This window comes from Propithecus coquereli, unplaced genomic scaffold (assembly GCF_000956105.1).
Source record: "Propithecus coquereli isolate 6110/MARCELLA unplaced genomic scaffold, Pcoq_1.0 Scaffold71, whole genome shotgun sequence".
Taxonomy (NCBI): domain Eukaryota; kingdom Metazoa; phylum Chordata; class Mammalia; order Primates; family Indriidae; genus Propithecus; species Propithecus coquereli.
In genome coordinates this window covers 1615852-1625493 of record NW_012153174.1, presented here as the reverse complement: position 1 = coordinate 1625493, position 9642 = coordinate 1615852, and the positions used below count along the sequence as shown (strand labels likewise).

Sequence of the window (9642 nt, the reverse complement as noted above, 5' to 3'; positions counted from 1 at the left end):
ATTCTGTAAGGTGGAGGGGGTTGGAAGAGGCTAAAATTTCCAGGGTCTCTTTTACCTCTAAATCTTTTATTATGTCAAGTGGATAACAAGACAAAATTTAAAGGATTCCCTTAAAAAATGAATTAAATTTTTACCTTTGAAAGAATGTTTGGCTAAATTTGTATGATATCCTTTCCCTATTACAGAGCTCAAAGCTAACTCTTATACTGACTATATCTGCCAAGGTCTTTGCCAGTCTTATTTTATCAGCATTTTCTATAAGGTACTTCATGATCTTCAAGTGAAAATTATCAATAACAAAGAGCTAAAGTAATCCACTACATGATCATATTTGTCTTAGATTTTGCTGTAAGCCAGGCTCTAAAAACATTTTCTGAAATTCTTTTTCATATATAAAATGAATTCTGCTTTCAGGAGACATTTTCTAAATCATTTCTCCAAAGACCCTGAATGCCACTTTGAAGAAAATTTCTAATAAATAAATGAACTATTGGAGTGGGGAGGCAAGGGCAACATACCTAACTTAAACATTTGTACCCCCATAATATGCTGAAATTGAAAAAAAATTTTTTAATTAAAAATAAAAAAAAAGTTCCAATCAATAACATTCTGGATATATATGCCACAAAAAGCAAGTTTAAAAGAGCCCCTTACTCAATTCTCTTTGGAAAATTAAGTTACTGAAGAACGCTGTGCTAACATTACTGTTCTAATCCTAGGTCATCCAAAAGGCAGCCTAGAACCATGCAAAGCTGAAACTCTGGTTTCTGGTACCAACTGGAAGCATTAAATTGCTGAGAGATAAATTGCTATGTGAGTACAATTTCTTGACCTCTGTGGGCCTTGGTTTCCATTCTGTAAGGTGGAGGGGGTTGGAAGAGGCTAAAATTTCCAGGGTCTCTTTTACCTCTAAATCTTTTATTATGTCAAGTGGATAACAAGACAAAATTTAAAGGATTCCCTTAAAAAATGAATTAAATTTTTACCTTTGAAAGAATGTTTGGCTAAATTTGTATGATATCCTTTCCCTATTACAGAGCTCAAAGCTAACTCTTATATTGACTATATCTGCCAAGGTCTTTGCCAGTCTTATTTTATCAGCATTTTCTATAAGGTATTTCATCATCTTCAAGTGAAAATTATCAATAACAAAGAGCTAAAGTAATCCACTACATGATCATATTTGTCTTAGATTTTGCTGTAAGCCAGGCTCTAAAAACATTTTCTGAAATTCTTTTTCATATATAAAATGAATTCTGCTTTCAGGAGACATTTTCTAAATCATTTCTCCAAAGACCCTGAATGCCACTTTGAAGAAAATTTCTAATAAATAAATGAACTATTTTCTACCAATGAATATGGCTGAGCACTCATGAACTATAAAGATCAAGTTTTCTATTCTTAAATTTTTGATGTTCTCTGTGTATGTATTTAATTTCACCTCTAAGTAATAAAATTAAGAGAGGATAAAACATATTTTCAAAAATGATTTAGAAATAAGCATCCCTAAACAATACAATTATAGCAGATCATTTACCTGAACAAACAAAGCAATGATGGCGATTCCATGCGGCTTCCCCACAGCCTCATCAATACTGCCAAACAGAGTGGAGTTCCAGTGGATCAGATGGAGCTGGGTGGGCAGCAAGAGACAGATCACTCATTTTTAATGTACTACTTCTACTCAGAAAAACAAAGACACATCAACTTCTTCACTTACATCTACATGGTGTTATATTCACAGACAGACACAAATAGACTACGCCTTCATATGAGTTCTCTGCGTGAATTCCTTCCTTCTTATTTCTGAACAGAAGCAATGCTTAGTGGATCACTGCCTCTCGAGTTCAGTTTAATCCTGATTAGGAGGAATACATCTAGGGCACTCATGGGTTTCACATGGATTTAGTTGTCTTTCCTTAAATGTTGTCCCCTCTGGATCTCAGTAAAACAAAACTGCAGGTCTGGGCACAAACACTAGAACTCATTCAAAGGATTAGTACCTGCATAATCAAATACTGCGTGACCCAGTATTTCCATCAGGAAATGTACCAAGCCAGTCTCTAGTTCCGGTAAATTATTTCAACTTTCCAAGAATATCCAGAGATAGCACCCTGTAAAAAATGCTGCCTTTTTTTAAAGCAATGGTAAAAAAATGAATGCTGATATAAGTCTCTAAAAGATGGCTATTTCCTGCACTGGCGATAAAATTTTATCTGTGAAGAAATGACAAACAATGCTCAGAGGATTTCCTCACTCCTAGCCTCATAAAGCTTTGCAGCTTTTAAGTTTATCTGGAATATGCACTTTCTCCTACACCACTGATAAAATACTTGCAAGAAGCCAAATTCAATTCCCTCGTTAAAAATCAAATGGCCATTGAGGTTCTTAGTACAATGGTAGCTAGATAAACCTTCTGCCTAAAATACTATCTTTATCACTAAAGCTTTTAATCAAGTTATAATTACTACCTTAAAACATCACCTCATTTAAAATTATCTAATTAAAAATTATTAAAATTATCCAAAGAGACATAGCTAAAATTCAACCACTATTTACTTTTATCATCTATACTAAAATATTCAGGAAAATTATCATGAGGATTGCCATGAATCTGATTTTTCCATTGCTGAATTTGTCCAAGTAGAATTTGAGATTATAAAACTGACCACTAGAGGGAGGTAATAAAGTTCTCTGCCACTAAGAGAAGCAGGAATTTAGGAAAAAATATAGCCAAGGCTCAGCCAAGTCAGGCTGTGAAAAACTCACAGACTGTAACTGCCCAGTAAATGTAACTGTCAAGGCACTGCCTTTAAGAAAAGCGTGTCCTATGACCTCTCATTTAATTATAAAACACAGAGTAATTTTAATCTTTCCTTCACTGTCTGCAACAATAGCAGTAGAGGTAAGAATTGACTACCTTAATTAAACCCACAAAGAAGGCCCAAAGTTCAAACTGACATTTTTTCTTACTTCTCATAGAAACATTGTGGGGCATTTTAGGGAGGAAACAAAACATTAATAAACCAAAAAAGCATGGGTTTTTCTTTCTCCCACTCCTCATAATTCAAAAACATCACCACTCATGCAGGCTCTTCAAAAATGGCTTCACCTTTTTTGTGTTTAAAAAAATTGAGGGTCCTCCTTCCTTACATGTGTGTTGTGCATGGTGACTTTGCTTCAAAGAGCACAGTATGGAAAGGGGCTAAAAATAGTGACTTCACAGTGAAGAAACCTAACAAATGCTGTCTGACCAAGGTCAACATCAACAGCAGTTTTTCGTGTCGATAGTACGTATCCTTGCTGGGTGCTGAAAATGGCACTCTGCTGCTGTGCTCTTTTGCCCAATAACCCATAATTCAATCCAGTCACAAGAAAGACATCAGACAAATCTCAGTAAGGGACATTACAAAATACCTGACCAGTATTCCCTAAAATTGTCAAGGCCATCAAAAACAAGGAAAACCTGAGAAAATGTCACAGTCAAGAGGGGCCTAGGGAAACATGAGCACTGAATGTAAAACGCTATCATAGGTGAGATCCTGGAACAGGGCTTTAAGTAAAAACTAAGGAAATATGAATAAAATATAGACTCAATAATGTATCAATATTGGTCCATTAATTGTAACAAATGTACCATGCTAATACAAAATGTTAATATTAACAATAGGAGAAACTGGCTATGGGGCATACGAGAATTTTCTCTGCTGTCTTTGTAATTTTTCTATAAATTTAAAACTGCTCTAAAAATTAGTCTATTTTTAAAAAAGAAACAAAAGAAAAGAAAAATTAAAGGAAATGCTGGAATTTCAGCCAATCCAAACTAAAAAGGCTAATAGAAATAATATCAAAATAACACAGATGAAAGCAGCAAGAGAAGCTCTACTGTCCTCCATTCTACCATATGGGTCCGTCAGTGATCACCTGAGACGTGGCGGCTCAGGGGCAGGAGAGATTCCTTCCCCCACGGTCAACAAGTGACCCGAGCTTTAAAACAGAAAGCTCTGTCCTGGTACTGAGAAACCCTCTTCTCTTGAAGGTACTTTATTCTCATTTTAAGACCAAAGAAAACATCAGAGACCCTCTTTTCACACCATTAGAGGATAGTTAATTCAAGTAGCAGGCAAATTTCCAGTCCATTCTGAAATTGGCCGGACTTCAGCTGTAACCTAGTGGTGGTAACCTAGGCACAAGACCCACAGGTACAATGCACTCTGCATTGCTCTGCCTCTCGGATTTAGCTTGTTCTGCTCCTGACAGCTTTCCCAATCCATCTGTATTAGTCCGCTCTGGCTGCCGGAACAAAGTTCCACAGACCAAGGGGCTTGAACGACAGAAACTTATTTCCTCGCTGTTCTGGAGGCTGGAAGTCTGAGATCAAGGCTTCCTTTTGACTCCCGTCTCCTTGGCTTGCAGACGGCCATCTTCTCCCTTTGTCTTCACACAGTCTTGCCTCTGTATCAGTCTGTGTCCAAATTTTCTCGTCTTATAAGGACACCAGCCATACTGGATTAGGGCCCACACTAATGACCTCGTTTTAACCCAATTACATTTGTAAAGACTCTGTCTGATGTACCAGGAGTTAGGACTTCAACATATTAATTTGGGGGGTGGGGGACACAATTCAGCCCATAACACCATCTATCTCACCCTTTCCTCCCTCACCACCATGATGAAGTTTTCTCATATCTCATGAATTGAATTATTCACATCAACCTCTGTTCTCCCATAGCCCCTTCTTTATTCCTATAATCATATTTTGCTTTATATTAATTAGTGCTGGTTCTATTCAATACAGCAAAGCTATAGAGGCAGGAGAGTTACCAGTGTACGTGAAGAATTAAGAGTAACTCTGTGGGTTACTCTTAATTACTCAATGACACGAGGTGAGGCTGGAAAGGTAGAGGGGTCAGTCCACACAGAGCTTTAAATTTTATCATAACTATACTTTAGGAAATGCTAAAGCAATATATTATTGCAATGAAAATTATTACTTATGCTGCCTAGAATCACTCAAACTCCCCCATAATATCTTCTTTCATTCAAAGGTCCTTTTGACAATATAGCAGATGGATGGGAAGTAGTAGATATTGGAGGCTGGAATATAAACCAGGAGGCTACTACAGAAGTTCCAGCTGGAAAATTCTGATACGGATGGGGATGGTTAATTTTATGTGTCAACTTGGCTAAGCTATGGTACCCAGAAGTTTGGTCAAACACCAGTATAGATGCTGCTGTGAAGGTATTTTTAGATATAATTAACATTTAAACCAACAGACTTAGAGTAAAGCTGATTACCCTCATAATGTGGGTGGGCCTCATCCAATCAGTTGAAGGGCTTAGGAGCAAAGGCTAAGGTCCCCCAAAGGAGAAGGAATTCTGCCTCCAGAGTGCAAGATTAAAATTCTGCCTGAGTTTCCAGTCTTCAAACTTGAGCTTCAACTCTTGCATGAATTTCCAGCCATCAGCCTGTCATGCAGATTTCAGACTTGCCAACTCCCACAATCACATGATCCAATTCCTTAAATTAAATCCCAATCTCCTCTCTCTCTTCCCCTCCCTCTTCCCTTTCTCCCTCTGTACAAACAAAAAAGTATAGAGACCAATAGAAATTTAAATCTGAAGAAGACTAGCAGCAAGGGGTATAAAGAAAAAGGACCCTAAAAATCAAAAGAGACCACATGTGGGATTTATTCTTCTAAGACTAAACATGTTTCCTTTGGGGAGGAGGGATAGGGGGACATAACAATCCTCTGATGATCAGAAGGAACATATTAGAGCTTCGACTTATACGGATTGTTATCTAATGTCTTTTTGTGTCAATTTTTTGATCACAAGATATAAAATAAAAATATTAATACATCTTATTACATGAATATAATTTATTAACACACACATATTAAGGACATGTGCTCCAAAGTTTGTTCTAATGTGGATAGTTACGCAAAGACACGTGGAGTCCCGTGGGTCTGCATGGACACGCATATGCTGGAAAGGAACTGGTTAGAAAATGATGATGCGGCCCTCTGAGTCCAAGGGAGGGGAAGCAGTCTTTCCCAATCATCTTATGAACTGGCTTAAAAGAGGTCCGAGCAGACAGCTATTATCTGCTGAGGGCACTCAGAAGATGCACTTCAAAGCCTAACAGTACAGACATGCTCTGGGGTGTGTCTGGTCCACGGAGAGGGCAGAACGGAGAGGCGGCAACACTGCGCACTTTTGCAGCTCCATTGATAAATTCTTAGAGGCAACGTGCTCTCATAAAAGACCTCTGAGCTGAAATCACAAGTCTTATATTCTTGTTTCAGTTCCACAACTCTAGCTCTGTGAACTTCACAAGTCACTAACTTCTTTGAGCATCAGTCTCTCTGTAACATAGAGCTGTATCTTTAAAGCTTGGATTATTCACGCCTCGCCTCTCTCTGTCTTCTCATAGTATTCTCTTTATTCCTACATTCTTATCACATTTTGCCGTCATTAGCATCAGTTATTGACAGCCAGCAAAGGCACAGAAGCAGGGGGATGGATCTGGAGAATGGAGAGTGGCTTGCCAGTTTACAGTGAAGACGAAGTATATAAATGCTGCTCACCATTTCTAAGGAGCACAGGGGTTGGGTGGCATTAGCACTGTATCTATAGCCTAGACGCAGGTGGCCCATTCGCAGGGTCACCTGACACCTTCAGTGTCCACTGGACTGAAGATGGCCACAGGCAGGACTCAGATGAAGCCTTCAGGAGCCAAGACATTCTTTGTCTTGTAAACACACCACCCAGCCAGTGGCTGAGGGGCTGCCCCTTGTAGTTTGAACTCAAACTCATACTGTGACTACCAACAACAGTGCTTGAAAACAGAGGCCAAGAATCCTTCCTCAACTGAAAACACAGGCAGTTCCCAAGCATCCGTCAGTGACTCTCTCTCAAAAGGCAAAAGGCTTTGGCTTCCTCCCAGCTTGGGCGTGTCAGAGTAGGAGAAAGTGATTTTCTGCAACAATTAAAGCTGAGTCTTTCCTCACACCTTACCACTCTTCTCCCCACCCCACCACTCCCCGACCACCAGGCTGCAACAGGAGACAAGTGTGACAAAGACACAGAGAAGCAAAGGTCATCATTACTCTAGCAGCATGATGATCCTCGTGCCTTCTGATTAAAAACTCAACCATAGGAAAACAACTGTGAGGCATCCTTTTTACAGTTTTAGAGAAAACCTTTGGCTGAGCTTTTGCTAAGGGCTCATAAATTCACATTTCCTGCAATTGATTATGTTACTTTACCACCAGTACCTGTGAAACGTTAATCTTAATGTACTTAACTCACAGCAATAGATAAATTTGTCTAAAGTTATGAAACTTTGACAAGCCATAGCCTTCTGATAACTTATTTGTCACCAAGAAAAATAAGTTTGAAGATTTCATGGCAGCTTAACAGAAAGCTATCTTCAAGATAAATGAGGTTTATTGTTAACATAAATAACACGACAGCATTGAAGTACCAAAAAATGAATCATGAGGAATGGAAAAAGTAGTGAAAACTGAAAAGGCAATTATGACTCACAAATTTGTTTACCCAACCCTGAGCGCTTATATGAGTTCTGTAGTCTCCTATCTGTAAATGCTTAATGGACATTTCCTCTCAGATGTCTTATTGTCACCTCAAGATGAGTAATTCTAGAAATAACATCAAATCCCTTCAAAGGAGCCCCCTCGCTGACTCTCAGTAGCACCCCAGCCTCCCAGGCTTGAGACCTTGGACCTCCATCTTCTATCTTCAACTCACCACAGCCTCTCCTGGCCCCTAGCATTTACATTACAAAGCCCAACTAATCTCTCTTGACATGACTTTCACTATATTTCCTCTGTTCAGAAATCCCTAATTTCCTCTATTTTCTAGCCACATCAGGCTTACAGGTCTCTAACCCCATCCTCCCCACCCTAACTATCCCCCAAATGCTCCAACCAAGTGCAACCCGCAGCTCCCTCACAACAACCTCCCTGTTCTGTTGATGTTCTACTCACCTGGAATGCCTTTCCCCACCCTGTCTGGACACACAGATCCTACTTCTCCTCCTCAGCTTTGACAGGCATTTGACAGAAAGACAGACAGACTGGAGATGGAGACTGAAGATGATGGGGATGAGAGGTGGGGGCTGGGGGGATGCAGGATGATGGGAGATGGAGACAGAGATAGAGAACTTGAACCAACAGATATGAAGGAAAAGGAAGAGGAAAGAAGGAAGGATAACTGGGATTTCCACTGAAACCACTGATCAAAAGTAAGATGAGTTCAGTTTCAGACAGGAGCTTAAACCTACACCTGAACAGTCAAACTGGTGTCCTAGTCATGAGAGACGCAGAACCAGAGCTGCCCTGAGGAGGGGCCAAAGGCGCAGGTAGCAGATACCCCCGGAGAGATGCTGCCTTGCAGAGTCAGTTCACCTGTGGATCGTCTTGAGAGAAATTGACAGGGCCAAGGACTGAGCTTTGGAAAATGGTGAGATGAGGGAAAGGAAAATACCACGTCCGCAGGAGAAAACACAGAAAATTCCAGAGTGCTGTTAGGACAAAAGAGAAAAGACTTTCTAGAATAACGTGTGGTCATCAATAATGTCAAGGCTATACTAGCAACAAAGCTGTGATGGCTGCAAAGAAACAAAGGAAAATGAGGATAGAAAGAGACTTTGGACCTATTGTTTTTAAGATCACTGAGTTGGCAGTTTCAATACCATGAAAGGCACAGGGGCAGAACGTAGAGGCATCAGGATAAAACAAGGGGCATCATCCTGTAAAGTGGACAAGATTGTCAGGAAACAGAAATTAGAAGGTAGCTGAAATCAGTATGCTTGAGTGTGAGCAAAGCTCACCTTTGACACTTAATATTCTTTTCATCTGTTCTTTTAATGGTCAAAAGTGAAACCTGAAGGAATCATAGGTTGTTGTAAATTTTGATATGAAAATCATAAGTATTCAATGCAACCTATAAACTCAGATGTCACTAAACCTGAAAACCATTTTTCTTCTGATTTATAGTCATTAAGAACTCTCCTCTGAGCTAGGCCATTATACAGGATAGATTCACAGAAGAAAAGGCAGTATCAAGAACAGGTCTTGACTTCTGTGTCCTGATTTTGCTTAATTGCTTTCCTCAGCCCCAGAGAAATCCAACTATAGAGAGTTGTGACAGGTCTCAACAAATTTTGAGTTTCCAAAGACAAATATCTCACTACCCATGCTCTACCACAGCCAAACATCCATTCACAGAACACTCAGCACTATGACATTAGAGAAAGAAAAAAAGAATTATGTCTCAACTACCCTCGTGATACTGGAGGGACTGAAAGAAGAAGATATTAAGCATTGAAATAAAAAGGAAAAAAGAGGAAACTGGAAGTGAAACATTTGAGTAACAAAATGGGTCATTAAACAACTGAAAAATAGTTAACAGGGAAAGCACCATCTCTCTCTCCAGATTCACTCTTAATTATAAGCAGCAGCCCATTTATCTGCAGATAAATCGAGATTTAGTGTGTGTTATTTTCAGGTGCTGCTGCACTTTCAGATGTCACTGTCAATATATTATGCAGCTACTATCCAGGGAAGGACGTTCAAGGTGTAGACAGATATAATAGTGACAAAGCGCCGTAAAGCA

General features: G+C 39.3%; 1 protein-coding gene across 1 annotated transcript in view; it reads right to left on the bottom strand.

The window, feature by feature from the left end:
* CA8 (carbonic anhydrase VIII) overlaps positions 1 to 9642 on the bottom strand; it is a 73170-nt gene that overhangs the window by 19936 nt on the left and 43592 nt on the right. The window contains exon 4 of the mRNA XM_012661463.1: positions 1538 to 1633. Coding sequence (XP_012516917.1) covers positions 1538 to 1633 — 96 coding nt within the window. The remainder of the gene's footprint in view (positions 1 to 1537; positions 1634 to 9642) is intronic.